The following is a 19,945-nucleotide window of genomic DNA, read 5'->3' as shown; positions in this document are numbered from 1 at the left end:
CATTCAATAAGTAATGCAACACTGTTTTCTCAGCCAATTTCACTTTTTTCTCAGCCAACTTCAGTTGAAAAAATGCGGAATTTGCTGCGGGACATCACGGGATATTTGCACATCGGACATCACAGAATATTCGCATATCAGCCCCTGTAGTTCCGTTAAGTTCCGATGGGTGATGGCGTTATACGTAGCCTTCAAAATGGAGTCCATAACAGCAAAGTGCATTCGAAGCACACACCTGTCACTGAGTTTCTTTTGGTGGAAACCAGAGCACTGCATATAGTCACAGGCACTTGCAGAATGTCTACAGAGACCTGGCAGTGAACAAAAACATGGTGAGTCATTGGGTAAGGCATCTGTCGTCATTGCAACAAGTGTGCAAACCTGTCTGATCACCCACATGCTGACTAGCTGCACACAGCTGTGACTCTTGCAATGTAGGAATGTGCAAACAGAATTATTCGAGGTGATCGACAGGTCATAATCAACTGGATGTCTCTCTTGGTAGTGCTGACACTTTTGTGGCATTTGATCCACCAGTTGGGGTACTCAGTGGTGTGTGCCAGCTACGTTCCCTACTGCCTAACAGAAGACCATGAACAGCGACACAGGACCATCTTTGCAGAATTGCTTGCGTTTTACGAGGCTGATCATGACAATTTTTTGTCAGAAGAGAAACTTCAAAGCCACGCCCTCAGCCGAAGAAGTCATGGCAACGGTTTTCTGGGCCTCTGAAGGAGCTACTCTGTCTCATGCCCTCCCCCACGACGTAACAATCAACTCTTGAAGTGTACCATACTACCCTCAGGGAATTGAAGAATTGACTAGCATGCTCGTTTGCACAAAAATGCAAACACACTTCTCCCTCTCCATGACAACACATGGCCTCACGCAAGTCTGTACACCGAGGGGAGCACATAAAGCTTCATTTGACCTTTCTTCCTCATCCACCCTACAGCTCAGATCTCGCATCTTCCGACTTCCATCTGTTTGGCCCAATGAAGGGTGTGTGTGCTCCATGGGAAGCAGTACATGGCTAATGGGGAGGTTATTGAGACAACAAGATGTATGCTCCAATGCGGATCAATAGAGGGCGTATGGTCATCCAGTAAGGTGGCTTAAAGCCATGACATTAGCTTTGTAGCCAACAGAGTGGGGAACCATAACAGGTATTGGAATCCTGAATAAAACCATCCACAATAAATAAAAATGTGTTGCATAACTTACTGAACACCCCTCTTACATATAGAGGAGGAGGGATTATATACTGCTCAATATTATTTACGTCTTTTTGTTGTCTGGATGAATGAGGGGATGAATGCATGTAAAAGTGAGTTACATGTACGGGAGAAAATGATAGTACAAACCAGCCAGTTTTTAGTATTTTGGAATAACAAAACTCATTTCAGACAATTAAAGATGAAGTTAATTTGTTTCTAATTGGTTTCTGAGAATGTTTTATTTTGTAATTTTAGGTAACAGATTTCTGGACAGTGATTGGTCCAAGGAGGGAGAGTATCGGTACGTGAATTGAAATATGAAGCTAACTGGTTACAGTGTTATCCAGCAAATCAGAGAAGAGGTCTTTTGCATGCTTTGGTACAGGGGAAGAATTTCACCTGTGAGCTAAAAGAAGTCCTTGTTCAGCATTTGTGATGAGTGGTCACATAACCTGGAGCTCTAGGCATTTCGTTAAAGCTGAGTAAACACAGTTCTTTGGGGAATATGATTTATTATTAAAGGTTTATGATCATTTTTGAATGATGTCTACAAAAATGTTATATCGTTTAGTAAGAGCAGATGTTCCACATGGCATGCTGCACAGGCATAATTGCAAATTTTTGAAGTCCCAAAGTATGAACTGCACAGTATTTGAGCAAGTATTTAAAACTATTAAACACAGTGTGATTTTGACAAATTGTTTTTAACTGACGGAATGTATGGGGTCCAAGTTAAAACTTCAACTCATGAGAAGGCATGCCTGTGTATAAAATGCGCCAATCACAAATAACATAGTTTTGTTCTGTTCCATTGTTGTTTTACAATTGCGAGCCTGTACTTACTCCTTCAATATTGCTTCAGCTAACACAGTAGTAAGTTGTGTTGTCATACTTTAAAATGATCAGCAATAATATAAAATAAACAGCAACCTAGGTGAGAAAGAACTTACGATCTGCGCAAGAAAATGTCCAGATTCCGAGCTAGCAGCATGATCCCATGATCGGGCAGTTATCTGAGATAATTACTAAACCAATATGTGGTTGACAGGAATCTGATCCAACTGTGCTGTTTAATGTTTTGAGTGGTTTATTACTGTGTGGTAGCATTTGTATGCGGCAGCATTGTTATATAATGTAAGGTTTATTTTATTGTTGTTTAACCAAACAGTGATTTAGATCATAGAATGTAAGTTTATTTTATCATTGTTTAATTCACCTAAGATTACTTTGTGATTTTGCACTTACATGTGAACGAAGTATGCCACATGTGCCTGCTCATGTTATAAAAAAAAAACTATTTGTTCACCCAACAGTTAAACTGGCTACTATAGAGGGAATGACATAAATGTGAAACGATTAGTAAAAACAGTGCTTGTTTTCATTAGTTCATTTCTGGAACTGTACGTTAGGAGGAACTTTGTTGTAAGTATGTGTACATAAACTGACGATACAGATGTTCTAATTCTACGAATTTTTTTCATTTAATAGATATAGCTAGACATGGTAAAATTTACTCAAAGCATAATACAGTTAAATATACGTATACAACCTGTTGACACATGTTGTGCAGCTAATTTTTTACAGCTTTTCTCAGCTGAGAAACAATATACTGCACAACATGGAAGGTCATGCTTCTGAGAAACTCACTAACGTGAGTACTTTGTATGTTAGTAGGATGGCAGAAGAGTAAACTGTGACACTGCAAGAGGCAGAACACAAAAACTAAAATGTCATTTTTTGTTGCAGAATGCAGCGTCTCATTACTTAAACTAATATTTCCATGTGAGCAGGAGACATAACAGTGAGTGTAATTACACTATGTTATTGAAAATATCCGGACACCCCCAAACACATACATTTACCATATTATGTTCATTGTGCTGCCCCCTACTGATAGGTACTCCATATCAGCGATCTCAGACACCATTAGACATCTGTTTTGGTGTTTTCTTACAACTGTATTATAATGAAAATTTGTGCTGCTGTTGTACAGGGATATTAACAGTAACTGCACAATCATCTGTAAGAATAAATCATATTTATCACTCCTCAGTATACCATCAGTTTCCGACAGCTCTTATGCTTATCGTTTTACTTAAAAAAAAATTTAAAAAAACCTTGGGAAGATCACTTCATGCCCATGAAAACTCTCTCTAACCTCACAGAATACTTTCTCACAAAGGTGTTCAAGTAGTAGCGCATGTATAAAAATAAACTTACAAGATTTGCATCTTCAACCAGTTGTCGAATGTGTGGCTTGACAACATGGACAAGTTCACAGAGGTATTTGTTACAGGGTACCAACCCTGTAGGTAACACCATCACTTTTGTGCCACCAACTTTCTCTTCTTTCCCAGCATCATTCTTCCATTTCTTAGGAGGTGGAGGATCTGCTTCATGATGAGCTGTGCTGGATAAAAGTATGATGAATATAATTACTATTTAACATAGCCTTTCATTGACAGTTCTCACTGCTCAACTCAGGAAGAGTATTACCAACAAACAGCATGCAGTTACTGACAAGTTTCAAGTCATATAAACGCAATGTTAAACTCATTCTTCTGCATTTAAAATACTTGGGTCCATCCAACTACAGTCATCCAATAAAATTTATGTTGGTTGTTTGACCATTTTTAAATATTTTGGTTTGTTTATGTGAAATTACCCTATAATTGAGTAGTTCAAAATAGTTTTAAAAAATTTACCTTGTACCATTAATGAATAGCGGCCATTTTTATTTGTAAGCACACGAGTTTTTCAATTTGAAGATAACAGTGTTAATGTGAATATCTCCGTACTGGGCTGAGTACGGTATTGTAACTGATATGATTGTTTTTAGAAAAGTCTCCTCTACAAAACTGTTTATTACCCAAAACACCCTAAATTCAAAAGTAACCAGTGAAACTATTCTCCAATGTTTGGTATTGGTAAATTTAGAAAATCCCCTTTTTAGACTCAAAAATAACAACCAAGGAGTGATTTATCAGAGTAATTTTTTTCTCTAGTTAGATATCGTGAACAACTAGCTTTATTTAGAGCAAAAGCTCTGACAAATGTTTCCTTAATTTTCTATAAATTTTTGAAATTTGAAAATTGTTTTTCTGTTAAGTTTGGGGCTAGATATCCCTGGTGGGACTGAATGTAAAAATTTGGTTTTAGCACAATTTGTACACCTACTGTATTTACTCGAATCTAAGCCGCACTTTTTTTCCAATTTTTGAAATCCAAAAAACCGCCTGCAGCTTAGAATCGAGTGCAAAGTAAGAGGAAGTTCTGAAAAATGTTGGTAGGTGCTGCCACAACTAACTTCTGCCGTCGAATATATGTAGCACTACACAGGTATGCTCTGCAGGCACAAAGATAAATACTGGCGCCAAAACCTCTGCGCCAGTAAATAAATTTTTTAAAAAAGGTGGAAAACTAGCATTTTTCTCCACCTCGAGTTTCGACCACTGCATTTTCATACATTATCCAACGAAGTAAATACAAATTCCGTATTGTTCCTCTTCGAACGTAGCAGCATTTCAATGTACTACGAAAATCCGACTGGCAAGACTGTTTGGGATATTTGTCAATATGGCCAACTCTGCTTTCTGAATTTTTTCCTAACTGTGAGAAGAAATGGTTGCTAATAGTAACTTTTATGAATTGTGAATCACATGCAGTATTCTCTTCACCATAAGAATAATACGAATATAAACATTTTGCCATGTATTGTTTCGTGTTTGCTGCTATCTCATTTAAATCCTGCCTGCCTAATGAACTACGAAACTAGATGAGACAACAGCACACGCGGAAGAATGTACATATCATGTCATGTTCATATTCGTATTATTCTTATGCCTAATAGTGATACAGTCAGAAATAAGGCATGGCAATTGACTAGATTTTTAAATCTAAGACGACTAATTTCTGTGCAGAATGTTATGTACTAAAGAGGCGTGTGCAAAGATTTTCAAACGGAGAAAAATTTTCGCGAAACTCTCGTTCAGAACATCATCTATCATATGCAGTCTATTATTTGGTTCTTGTTGAGCCTCTCTTTTTTTTAAAAAAAAAAAAAAAAAAAAAAAAAAAAAAAAAAAAAAAAAAAAAAAGGGCGGCTGTAGCACGCACAAAAGTAAGCCATGCCACGAGTGGCGACAGGCCGTAAACACTCATTATCAGAATGCGGCAAACAATGCATGACACAGTACAGTAATGCATTTTCAGCTTAGAGTGACGTAAACACCTATAACAAAGAACGGCAGTTATCAGATTAAAGAAAAATAAGCAATCAATTCAAACCAGATGAAGCACGTGAAAAAGGAAGAGTACCAGTACCCGTATAAATATGGACGGAGCGCCTGACGCATAGCAATGGCTACCTGGTAAAGCTTAACTGCTATACTTACGACTCGAACCACACTGCTGTAGCTGTATCGTCATTCATTCGGCCTAAATTGTGTCTCATATTACAATGGACCAACTTTGTTTCTCCCCTTGAATTTCGAGTCTCAAATTTTAGCTGCGGCTTAGATCCATGAAATTTTTTTTCCCTTGATTTCGAGTCTCATTTTTCAGGTGCAGCTTAGATCCGAGTAAATACGGTATATGATAGTGAAGTACTGTAAAAATTTCAACAATTATATTTGACTGAACAAGGATATGAATTTTTGAAAATGAGGAAATAATTCACATTACACCTACTACTTATGGCTGTCGCCTAATTCATGTGTGATATTTGCTAGATGTAATCAATTGTTATTGAAATTAAGAACTGAATTATATGTAAAAAAAAAAAAATTACTGAACTAAACCTTTATATTATCTTGACAATTTTAAAATAAATATTCCCAATTAACATACGAGACGCAGTGCTTCCTAATCCTAGTGGTGAGTGCTAAGAACACATTTCTTCGGACAGCTTTTGTTATATAGAATAAGACCACCCAGTTGCTAGTTCAAGCACTGAAAACTTGTTTAACACACTTTTCTTTGGCCCCCAAACTTTTGTCACTAGGAGATTTCTTGAATGATGTTCTTGAAAGCCACCATTGTCCACACACACACACACACACACACACACACACACACACACACACCGCTTGGTGGCTAGCGGAGTATATATGTAGATGTAGAACTATGTCATTCAAAGTTAAAAGACAGATGTGTAATTTTATAGACAACGATCCTCATAAATTATGGTTTCTGATGTTCCATAGCATAGAACTAAGTTTTCTGCAAAGCCAAGCAATTTGGGGAATTGCTTTGTTCCTTTTATTGCTTTCAAGTCTGGTTTGAAGTGTTGTTTTGATATGAGAACTACTTTTTGGTGGGGAAATAGGCGATGCCTTTAATATTAATCTTTGCAAAAGGCATAGATGTCCTCTATTTTAAGAATTTGGTCTGTAGTCGATCTTTGTAACCTTGCTTTACTCATTTCACATTTTGCTGTACTTCCTACTCTACTGCATGCATTTTTACCATTGCAAGAGGCAAAAAAGTGCAACCCAAAATCTACTTTGTCATTGCAAAGATTTGAAAAATTCTTTTTGTTCTTGTACTGACTACCACTTCCAACTGAGAAGCATATGAGCTTCTCAACCTTGGGCAACTTTTCTTTCATGTGTTTGTTACATACTTTTAAAACACATGGACAACCCATGCATTATGCTCCAAGTAGTCGCTTAAAATGCAAATTGAAGAACTGCAAACTTCATCTTTCTCATTTCTGAAGTACAGAACAAGTGGTTGCACTGTTGCCTAGTCACTGACCTAGTGGTACCCTTGCACTTCATTCTGGAACACAAAAGTAAAGTTGTCTGCAAAATCAGCTAGGACTATGCATTCGATTTCATAAAGTTGTGCTTTTTTTGTCCTTCAAAAAGATGCTTTGAATTTTGAAACATCAGGGTGACTTAAGATTTTTTTCAGTTATGAATTAAAGATTGAAAGTACTCTTACTGAGATTCAATGACTTGTCATTTCTGCTGTCAGTTGTGACCCACTGTTCGAAGGTTACATTGTTGGGCATTTCCTCCTCAGATTCATTAAACAATTCATAAGCAGTTTGTTTAGTAGGGCATTCATCACGCAAACTCATAATGCAGTCACAATCGTTGGCATCACAAACCATTAAATCTAGTAGCTCTCTGTAGATAACATCACTGAGTTTTGCGCCCAAAATCATCAGTTTGACATTTTGATGATATAAACAAACACATATGGAGTGCGTTCCTGTGGAGCTGGCCAAAATACACCACACTTAGGGCAAAGATCACAAAATTTTGACCGTCCAGTTTTGCATTAGGATGAGCATTTTTGAAATTATACATAAAGTTCATCTAAATTTGACAGCACTAATTATTTTTTCTTTGTTACTTTAACTGCACTTACAATAACTCTTTTGCTACCCTTGCTACACAGGCACATTCTACTGCTTTCATCACCTTAAAAAACTGCGGGATCTTTTCAATTTCTTCTTCACTTATGAGTACTGCTTTCTTCTTTCCTAGAACTGGTAAAATGCCTTGCTCTTTCACTAAAATTTTGGGTTAGTCTAACTGAACAATCAGAAAGGACGAACTCCTAAACTATTTTTTTTTTCTCTCTTAACCACGATTCTGAGTCTCTTCTAATTTCGTCCGAAATTTGTTGTACCTTCCTTTTAATAGTTGTTTTTCTTTTCCACTAGTTAGTTTTTTATTTTCGAAGCAGGAGAGGCCTCTAAATTAAAACAAGCAATATCCAATTTGCTAACAGCTTCCTCATCAGGAATATAAATTGTCATGAACAATATTACATGTTCCAATATTTTTGAGTAACAATTTCACCACAGGGAATTTCCAGGAATCACATTAAGTCACTCGGGAAATTGTTTTACTCGCACCGAACAAGGACAAATGTTCAAGTTTTATTTCCCTCAAACCTTTAATAACTGGTTTTTTATAAACTCTGGCTGGATCAGAGAAATCTTTTTTCCAAAAATGTTATTGTACTTCAGAATATATTTTTTCTCATGATACTTACAACTTAAAGATAGAGAAGAACTTACTTGTAATTTAAACCAAGTTTATCTATCTTCATCAAAGACATTAACATCTTTTAAGCTTTTTGAAACTGCACCATAAACTGTTTTGCGATGCACTTCACTTACTATCTGTCCTATAGAGCACTGCTCATGAATTTTATTGCATTCCAATTAGTATTTCAAATGTATTTATTATTAAATTTTAAAACTATTTTTGTTAAAAATTACACTCATGACAAAAGCGCACAAAATATTCTACACTCATAAAACGAAGGATGTACATTCACTCTAACAGAGGTTTCTGAACAGACTGACTACAGCAATGCCACACCCAGCAAATTTAGCAGAGATACGCAGTTCATGTACAGGCTTGTCACTGACTCCTGGGCTGACTTGCTACACTGTCCACTGAATTCTTTACACATTTGTCTTGAAGACTGAACTCTTCTGTAGACTTCTCAACAATAAAGAAATTTCACACGTTCATCATTTTATTTTTATCATTTTGAATGTGTAATAATGTGTTACTTAACTGAGAATAAATCTATATGTAAATGGGCAACTTTTTAAATGCAGAACTAAAGCAAAAGCTCCTATTGTTTAATATTTTTTATTAAAATCAACCACAATAACTAAATATAGGGTTATAGTGTTAACTAAATACAGGATGATAGTGTTAACTAAATATAGGTTATAACTAAATTTTATGAAGGAATAAACCATTTAAACAGGCAGCAACCGTAAGACCAATTGTAGTATAATATAACTTATTTCCTCATTTTTTAAAAAATGTATATCTTTTTTCACAGTCAAGTATCAATGTTTTTACAGTACTTTGCTATCATACAAATGCACAAAATTGGCAACGATCAAATCTTTATATTCAGTCCCACCAGAAATAACTAGTCCCCAAACTTTACAAAAAGTAAGGACTTTCAAATTTCAAAAAGGGACAAAAAGTTAAGAAAAAATTTGTCAGTGTTCTTGCTCTATATAAAGTGAGTAGTTTATGATATCTACCTCGAGTTAGCTGCAACAGGAAGAAGATGTGCTTTTGTTGGGGCTGCGAATTTTAGCAATTTTGATCGAAATAAACTTATGCTGCAGTGTTGTTCTTCGACACAGTAATAACCATTTGTATTGTGATACATTGTGAAATTTCAAACACTTGCCAGTGCTGCATTAAATTAGTATTGTCATCATCAATCGTATACTTAAACTAAATTGTACTCTTTTTAAAATTGTTAAGGTTTAGTAGATCTATCATCATTCAAAACAAACTTTCTCTAATTACAATGTACAATTAGGTGAGAAATCAGTCAGTTTAGAATTTTCTTGCATTTACAAAACTAAGTTTTCGTAAGTTAGTAGTTTGAGTGTTTTATGTGTAATTTAATTCTTAGCAAATCAGCGTTTGTGTTTCATAATTCGACCAAAGTATACATCACCCCTCAATTTCATTGTAAATCAACGCAAATAATATTGTGTTTCTGAGAATTTTTGAAATCTACCATTGTCCTTTGCATAACCTACCAGAGATTTGCAACAAATCGGAGTTTGTTATTTAATTTGCTGCAGCAGATTTTCTAACTAAAGTATTGTGTTATATGCATTTTCCACTAAAGAGTCGTAGCCCTATAAAATTATCTGCATTTATCATAAATTAACTCAGTTTTAAAGTTTAACCATTATCAACATCAAAACATTTTAGGAAAGGAGTAACTTTTACCACAGGTTTGCCGTCATAGAAATCTATTTTTGTGTATCTGCTTCAATTCTTATAAGGGAATTAGCAACTTTTTAGCTCAAAAGATTAGAAGATAATCAGCAGGTTTAAATTAAAGTCATTTGTTCCCTGCATTGCAATACATTGCACCAGCCAAAATGCAGCCCCACTGTGAATGCTGTTCTCAAACACGGGACGAGTTGGTTGATGTTCGTAAGCAACTAGAAACTGCCCTGACTACTGCCAAACAATTGGTAGCTGCAGCAAAACAGTGGGTTGGAAGCACTCCCAAGAGCCTTGTACCTGTGATACCTGTATTAGAGGTACCTCAAGTACTATTCTCTCCAGTGGATCCTGTCTCCTCTGCAGAAAGTACAGTACATGATCTATCATTACCGTCCACTTGACTTTGAGTGGCATGTCAATGGAAGATCTAGACACCCTGTACACAGTGGACGGCGACCAGTGATGTTTCAGGGTCTTGTACTCCCCCTAACCAATAAGTTTGAGGTGCTGTCTTTCACTGAAAGAAACTGAGGCAGTGGGGCTACCTTCACATGTTTGGGGGAAACGTGTTTTGTCCACTGTCAGCAGGAGGCAAACACAAAAGGGTAGGGGTCAATTAACCATCAGCAGTTACAGCAGTTAAGGAAATGGCAGCAAAAGGACAGGGAAGGATACCAGGTGAACTCACTTGTATACACCTGGGGGTCTCATTCAACACGTTGAAGAGGCTATTCTAGCAGCCATAAGAGAACAGGGTGCAACCAAATGCAGATTGTGGCACACATTGGAACATATGATACCTGTCATCTAAGCTCTGAGGTCATCCTTGGGTCATTCTAGTAACTGGCAGGAATTGTTGAGAAGACCAGCCTTGTGCATGGAGTTTCAAAGTAGCTCACAATTTGCACCACTGTCCCAAAACTGATCGCAGCCCTTTGTTTCTGAGTAGAGTGGAAAGAACGAATCAAAGACTTCGAAGATTCTGTGACAAGCTAGGCTGCAACTTCCAGGACTTGCATTGTAGGGTTGAGAGCTGTAGGGCCCTCTCAAGAGGTCGGGTATGCATTACACATCAGAGTCTACCACAAACACAGCTGACTGTGTGTGGGGTGTCCACAAGGGCTTTTTAGTTTAGGCAACTCTCCACCCAATCCAGGTAACGATACCTGTAGGAAACCCACAGTATCAGTGTAATATCGAAAGAAATGCCTCCCAAAGATGAGAGTATTAAAATCATAATGGTAACCTGCATACGCATTTGCAACAAAGTGCCAGGGTTTGAAGCACTCATGAAAAGCAGTGAAGCTCACATAATATTAGGTACAGAAAGCTGGTTGGAACCTGAAATTGACAGCACTGAGATTTCTGGGGAAAATTTATTTGTATATTGAAAGGACAGGCAAATGGAAGATGGGGGTGGTGCATTTGTCACAATAGACAAAAAATTCAAATCCACTGAGACAGAAATTGAAGCTGCAAGTGTGATTGCTTGGGCAAGACTTAATATTCGGGGTGGACATAAAATGATAACTGGATCCTTCTATTGCCTCCTGACATAACTGAAAACTTCAGGGAAAATCTCACTTCATTTGTACGTAAGTTCCCCCAGTACAATGTAATCACTGGTGGAGACTTTAATCATCCAACAATTAATTGGGAAAATTATGGTTTTGTTAATGGTGGGTGTGATAAGACATTTGGTGAAACTTTACTAAATGCCTTTTCTAAAAACTAACTAGAACAGACAGATAGAAACCCCACTCATGGTGGAAATATATTGAATCCAATGGCAACAAGTAGACCTGACCTCTTTGAGAATGTCTACACCAAAACTGGTATCAATGACCATAAAGCAGTTGTGGCGACAATGATTACCAACGTAAAAAGGAGAACTGAAACAAGCAGAGAGATATACATGTTTGGTAAACTAGACAAAAAATCATTTGTGTCATATCTCATTGAGGAACTTGGGGTGTTGAACATCTGTTTATCAATAGACTCTTAAGAGACCAGTTGTTTCAACAGGTAGTGTGCTGGGCCACTTGGGCTCAACAGGTAGTATGCTGGGCCACTTGGGCTGCCAACAACTTGTCAAAGAAGAAACCTTCTTTCTATAACTGGTAAGATACAGTGTCTAACTGGTGACTGTATTCATAAACACTATTGTGTGAGAAGAACAGTAGTGAATGCCTTCCACAGATTGCATCCATAGAATTCGTCAGGAGATGCAAAGTATAAATTAATATTATTGCCAAAATAAGACTTCGCAAAACAAAGAGCAGTATCACTGCTCTTGTCTGCAGGTAGAATTTCTATATTGATCTCCTTTATGTAATTCTTATGTTCTTCCTAGTTATGGCATGATAAGTCTCAGTTTATATCTACAGCATTATCACTGGGATGTTTCAGGGCACACTACTCAATGGCACTGTGAATACCTACATGAATTATGTGCTTAGAGGGGGTACTAAGGCAGATACAAGTCTCCTACACGATATTCTCATGGGTTTGATATTCACCCTGGCTACCCCCATCAAAATACAGCAAGTCTTTATGAATTCAATGAAAGGAGTAAATTTTACAATCTACATACTTCACACAAAATAACGAAATATTCTGTGAGGCTTGGTGGAAAGAGGGAATGTTATCAGTCCAACACTTTTGCCTATATGCAAAATCTGGCTGTAGCAGCAATAGCTATACTTCCTTTCCCATGCACATTCACATGCTCCTCATTACCATGTAGTCCTGGTCATAGCCAAATCACTTTTCTGCACACTTTATCCAACTGGTTTCTGACATTCTGTCATGTAAAATAAACTCAGCACACAGAGAAACAAAGCAAACAACAAAACACATCACAACTTACGTCACCAAATACAAGCATTTTTTACAACTAACTTTGTCAACCAGCACAAGGCAACACTGCAATATGAGAATCGTAAATAATACAAGAGGCATGACTACATTCAGGAGGTGAGACTACATTCATTCTCCAATCAGCTGTTTCCACGATCACTGTATTATAAACAAATAGCTCTCTATCACTTTGTTATTCTCAACCAACAATACAATGTATCAGCATTGATATTTGACTCATTGTAAATAGATTTGTGACTACACTTCTGAAATATTCGTAGATTACTTACCATTTTATACAAGCTAACAGTAAGAAGATGCATGCCTTGTCATTCATAATGCAGTTCACACCCATATCACGCCAATGCCAAAGCATGTTGGATTTTCCTAGTAAGATGGTTTTTCAATAACAGAAAGACTTATGTACAGAAAAAAGATATACCTGTTCAGAACAATTGGATCTGGGACTGGTATATTCAAAGACTGATGAACAGTGTTTAGTTCACGGGCGAATGGAGGTGTCTCCAAGAGTTCATTAAGTTCAACAATCTTCTGTGGAAAACCCTTCAATATCAGTTCTTCAGCCTGCAACAGAAAACTGGAGTATTACAAAAATCAAGTCAAGTAAATGACGAAGTAAAATCCAATGCATCACAAATTATGCAGACTGTGATATAACTAACAAATTTTACAATATTCTGGCCACTTCTCAAAACAACAACTTTTAAATTAATGGTTTGTACAATGTGATCCATAACTAATGCTTCTGGGAAATACTGAAAGACACAGAAAATTCCTGTGCAAACATCAACATGTATACTGGATAATTTAAAACATTTTTTTTTTTTTGCTAAGTGTATCTTGTTAAGTTCTAGGAAGGAATTGAGTGATTTTTGAAAATGGTACTTGGGGTAGCCTATACTGGTCAACCTGCATACCAAAACACACACATCCATCCACACATATACAGACACAAGCAGACATATTCAAAGGCAAATATGTCTGCTTGTGTCTGTATATGTGTGGATGGATGTGTGCGCGCGCGAGTGTATACCCATCCTTTTTTCCCCCTAAGGTAAGTCTTTCCGCTCCCAGGATTGGAATGACTCCTTACCCTCTCCCTTAAAACCCACATCCTTTCGTCTTTCCCTCTCCTTCCCTCTTTCCTGACGAAGCAACCGTTGGTTGCGAAAGCTAGAATTTTGTGTGTATGTTTGTGTTTGTTTGTGTGTCTATCGACCTGCCAGCGCTTTCGTTTGGTAAGTCACATCATCTTTGTTTTTTTATACACACACACACACACACACACACACACACACACACACACACACACACACACACACACACACACACCCTACTTCATAAGGTTACAGAGAAACATTACATCAACAATATTTACATACACATCTACGTCATTACTCTGCAGTTCTCACCTATGTGCTTGACAGAGGGTTCAATGAACCATTTTCAGACTATATCTCAACTGTTCCACTCGTAACTTCACACAGGAAAAACAAACACCTAAATCTTAATGAGTGAGCTCTGATTTATTTTATTATAATGGTCAATCCTGCCTATGCAGGTGGGTGTCAACAAATTATTTTGTGAAAAATTTTGCCGCGACATAAAATGTCCATTTTAATGATTGCCACCCCAAGCTCACTAATCGTGTGTTTCACTTTCTCCCCTATTTCACAATAATACAAAGTGAGATGTCCTCTTTTGAATTTTGTGTCCTCTCATCAATCTTTTCTAGTATGGATCCCACACCACGTACCGACAGTTCATAGGAGGATGGAAAGTTAAGTGTTAGCAGTCTCATTTAAGATTTGTTGCATCTTCAAGGGTTCTGCTAATAAAGCAGTTTCTGGTTTGCCTTCCACACATTTTCTACGTAATGTATCCAATTTAAGTTATCCACCACTGTAATTTCTAGATTTTCAGCTGAATCAACAACTTTTAAATTTGTGTTATTTATCATGTACCCAAAATTTAACAATCGTCTTACTACTTTTGACGAAGACCTAACACACTTTGTTTTGTTTAAATGTTGAATTTCCACTTTTCAAATCATGCAAATTTCTCGTCTAAACCACAATGCAATTTGTTTTGATCTTTTGATGACTTTACTATATGGTAAAAAGACGGCAGCATCTGCAAACAATCTAAAAAGGCTACACAGGTTGTCTCAGAGGGATCACAGAAGCCTGATTAAATGGTGAGGTGTATTATAACTCACTTCCATATGTAAGATGGGCTGATATTCAGTACAAGAGCTGATCTTAAAATTCCAAGAAAGTGCTTTCAAAGAAGATCGCATAATTAATATTACTGTCATCCCTCTACATAGATGTCAGCCTGGATGCATATTCAGACTGATATCTATAGTAATAATTACTTAGTGCATAAAAGCCTGCACCAATGCAATATATCCCCAATAACAATCTCTGGTTAATTTTGAAAGAGTGTCAATGTTACAATTTTTGTCTATTTGCATTATACTCAATTAGTAATTATTGTTGCTCTGTGTCATTTATCACTCATTTGGAGTGGAGCACCACTACAAAGGCTTGAATGCCCAATATCCCAGAGGTGATAGATGCTTGCTGAAATCTTCATGGGCTCAAGATGGCAACATGGCTTTTTGCCTGTTTTCTGTACAGACACATGTGTGTCTTGTTTTCATCACACCAGCACATGCTTTACATTTGAGTCACTCCTATCCTGTTTGCAGTGACAAATCACTTGTGCAATAGTCGAAAGCTGCTACAAAGTAATGCAAAGGCTAATCTAAGACATTTCACCCGCAGGAAACTTTGCTTCATGGTTAAACTCCTGTTTGTTTGTCTCACATACCATTGAATAGTGTTGTGTATCACATCAGTGAATCTATCAACATTTCACTTAAATATATTTACATGACTACTATGAAACATCAATTACATTCAGAACTGTAGAACACAATCATCATTTAACATTATGTTGCATTAACTGTTGTTGCTAAACTATTGTGTAACATTTAACAGTATCCTAGATTTGTTTACAACTTTTAACATGACTGCATTTGACTTCCCAATACAGCAATAACATCCCACACAAAATTTCATAAAATTGTTTTCTGGTGTCACTACAAAAAGTTAGGGAACATATCAAGAATATGACAACTGTGTTGTTTATGTTTAAACTGTAGTCATGATTGGCCCCTACATTCTTATCCAATGGAAAGTAAATTACAAAATCAGACTTCATAAGACGAAAATTCAGACCAGTTGCAACAGTATTGTCTGAGCTCCACTGTAGCGAATGAATTAATGTGGCCAACAAAATTTTAATACCCACAAATGAAGATAAACGAATTGTGGATACAGATGCAAGTAATGTCTAACAGATAGAAGGTATACACACACAAACCACTGCCTATATACCACACTGAGAACTTAGTGGCATATTTTCTCTCAGCATGCTCAAATGGAAGGCACAGCAATACTGGCTCTATTTGTATTGCAACAATGACCTTGCAAGCAATTTCTTCAAGGCTGAGGCACACAATGCTAGTTTTAGCATCTTTGCCCTCTATGGAGAGCAAAATATGAACCACCATACAGACAAACCAAATCATTCGTTCTACTTTACTGGCAGTAATTTCTTCCTTGTTTGTATGGGGCCCAAGATATGCCTACCTCAACTCCATTCATGTCTCCACTCCAACCAATAGTATCAACTGCCTCTGTTTCTCAATCTTGTGTATGCTTATAAAATGAGTCAACACCTGTTTTATTCTATTTATTGTCTTCCTGGACATCACCTAGTAAGTCACCTGTCTGAAGGATATAATGGCCACAATCAGGTTCTCCTTATTTGTATTGTGTAATACTTAGTCACACTGAAGACGGCTGTTGCAGAGGCCCCAGTAATTTAACACTTTTAGTTTTCTGTAAAGACACTGCCTAATATCCAAAAAGACTTAATTCAAATTGATGACTGTGGAAGCCTAAAAACTTAAACACGGCAAGTACATTTATAGTATGAATTTTCTAATGTAACAGAGGAGATAAAGTGAATCTTTAGAATGATGTTTCTCTGATGATTACTGGGAAAAAATGAACTGCTGAGGACAGCCAAGTCTCTTGCAGCATGGAACACCCACCTGTAAGATACTAAGAGAGCTAATCTAGGTTAATTTCACACACAGAAATCTGCTGACAAACGTAAATGCTGTCATTCAAAATAAAATATTCTTCAAATACATAAGGAGCTGTTGGAAGTAGGAAGAACTGTACCACAGGATTTCTAGTACACGTCTCCTTAGCTCCCACAGCTGCTAGAATTCCCACAGATCCTGGTATCCAAGACATTGACATCTCTTTTCCCAGTTTTATTAGCACGGGAAAGGTTTCTAAAGGTTTCTTGGATATTGTGGATATGTCTGTGTGCCACATATTTAAGTTGTGTAGCTGAAGGATACTTAGGGAGTATGAATGTCACGTAAGTCTGCTCTGGTGCCCTGAATATCACCTACCTCTTTAGTTTGCAAATTCATTCAGTAAATGTATCTTGAGAGACCATGAAGGGAAAACCACACAGCAGCTGCTTACAACCATATCTGGAAGATTGCAGCACTAATTCAACATTTCATAGAATTTACGTATAAAAAATACTGCCAAGATTGCTAACTCTCCTGAACTTCAGTAAATCTACACTAATTTTGGACCTATTCAATAACAGTGGTGGCAATGGGCTACAGACTATGGTTAGGGGTGGCATTAGGCCCACACCCAGCGCCACTGGGTTACACTTAACACAAGATTGCTCACAGGCAACTGATGAAAATCTATTCCATGACAAGAAAAGCAATGGTTTGGCATGTTATTGATTTTTTCTCTATTCCCATGGAAGATTTTATTTTATATTTTTTACTGTTTGACTCTAGCTCTTTGGGTCATCATGTATATAAGCAACCGGTTGGCTGTAAATTCTATATAATGAAAATTTATTTACAGTTGCTGCTGTCAGCCATGTTGAAAATAGTGAAATTTTTCTTCCATATCCAAGATATTCACTACAATATTTCTATAGTGCAGAACACATTGGCTGCTGTCAAATATTGGAGAGCAACCTAATTCATTATGTACCACCTCACCACAATAAAATGCCACTACTGTGAACTCACAACACAAAAATTTGATAGAACTTCTTTGTCAATGACCTCATGTACCTACAAGGGAGAAAGTGAAATTTGCACAGCTGTTCTCCACACATGTGCAGTACCATTTCAAGAACTACAGGGGTGGATCATCATAGCAGAACATTATCTGCACAAGTTTTTAATTTGGGCAGAGGTTTCACATGCATTTAGCTTGACACTTGGAACTGCCGTAGTTGGCGCATAATATTTTCCTACACAGACAGCAAGCAGCAGATACTTAAGTGAATTTCCCATGCCTAATAAAGCCATTGGCAAACTGGTACGAATGTCAGTAAACCCAGCCCCAAAACAGAGGATGCCACAGAAAGCAAAATATTTCGTTAAGTCTACTGAAAGTGTTTCACTGGTGAAGACTACTGCAGTTCCTCCTGTGAACTCTCATGCAACAGCCAAAATGACATATTGAGATAAGTGGTTATGGAATAGAAAACTAGCTAATATCACTCAACATGGTAAAACTGAGTGGACCTGACAGGGTACTAAGGTGATTTCTTATAGATTATTTCTCTTATTCTTTTATTATAGGCTGATGATTTTATTAAGTATGCTACAAAAAGGGTTGGGTCACTCCTGCTTCCAATAAGGACAAGGGCTGCAAGACATACGTAACTGTAGTTCTATAATGCTGACATCAAACTGCTGTAAAGTAATGAAACATTTTATGTGTGCAAACTATTATCTACTTGGACACTGAAAGCCTTGCCTGCACGAATCAATATACATACCACAAACAGCCATCTTGTGAAACTCTGGTCACAGTGCTTATCCATGAGATCCAAAAGAAAGCAGATACCAGTCCCAAGATTTATGCAGTGTTCCTTGACTTCTGATTGGCATTCAAAATGGTTCTAATGGTCACACTGTGAACTAAATGTGAGTTTCAAAAACGTTAGACTAACTTCATGATTGGATTAATAACTTCCCAGCAGACAGAACACGACACACTGTTCTTAAAGGAAAAAAAGCATCCAATGTGGAAGCAACTTCGGATGCATCCCAAAGATGTAAGTATTCTTAACATATACAATATATATTAAATGTCCTTGTAAAGAAAGAAAGAAGAGTGCTTCACATTCTATCAATGATAAAATCATTAGAGAAAAAGCAGAATTTGTATTGGACACAGATGATGAAGGAAATGGACCATGTACTTCTCAAACATGAGTTTTGAGTGAATGATAATCTGTTGCACAGGTTATCACTGGTTAGATTCAAAAGGCCAACCAATGACAGCCACTGCAGTTATCATAAAATTTGTTTTGGCTGAGAACCCCACTGTAAGAAAGATACCCCCTTAATGTTACAGACACATGATTGCTGAATACTTAAATGTCTCTCAGAAATCCACTAGCCATGAGGCTACATACAAAGACTGTGGATTTTAAGCCCGGACCTTCGTATTTTTAAAATGAATTAAGATGCTTCATTTTTCATGTAATACATTATCTTCAAGTCATTTGGTATTGCTCAAAGCTTCATTTCTGGAACATCAGTGAACACCCAACGGAATGATTAATACGTATAGTGTTCATGCCCATCATGGCAATTATGATCAATAATCTGATTTGTATCTTAGACAGATCAGCAAACTATTGTGATTCCTTAACTGACATAATTAGTTTTATGATGTTACAGATGTACACATTCTCCACGATGGCTATCATCTTCTCTTCATATCTACAGAAATGATATGTTGTTTGGGGCTAAAGTGCACTTCATGTGTCAGTGGCTCTTGTTGACACTGGTTAAAGCCAACAGGACAATAGTATACAGCAGCCAATGACAACTGCTGAATCTAACGATTTCTTTCTGCAGAAAATTAGAATTAATCATATTTGTTTTCGATAAGCAGAGCACTTGGATAACTCTTAGAGATATGATTGTTAGGTTTTTTTATGGTTGCTTACTGCTTTTTGTGG

The 19,945-nt window shown here is 37.0% G+C and overlaps 1 protein-coding gene across 1 annotated transcript in view; it reads right to left on the bottom strand.

Moving 5' to 3' along the window:
- LOC124787896 (proteasome activator complex subunit 3) overlaps positions 1-19,945 on the bottom strand; it is a 39,563-nt gene that overhangs the window by 14,075 nt on the left and 5,543 nt on the right. The window contains exons 3-4 of the mRNA XM_047254873.1: positions 13,263-13,405; positions 3,438-3,627 (exon numbers count right to left, since the gene is read on the bottom strand). Coding sequence (XP_047110829.1) covers positions 3,438-3,627; positions 13,263-13,405 — 333 coding nt within the window. The remainder of the gene's footprint in view (positions 1-3,437; positions 3,628-13,262; positions 13,406-19,945) is intronic.

Source organism: Schistocerca piceifrons, chromosome 3 (genome assembly GCF_021461385.2).
Source record: "Schistocerca piceifrons isolate TAMUIC-IGC-003096 chromosome 3, iqSchPice1.1, whole genome shotgun sequence".
NCBI classification, from domain to species: domain Eukaryota; kingdom Metazoa; phylum Arthropoda; class Insecta; order Orthoptera; family Acrididae; genus Schistocerca; species Schistocerca piceifrons.
This window is presented reverse-complemented; position numbering and strand designations above follow the sequence as displayed.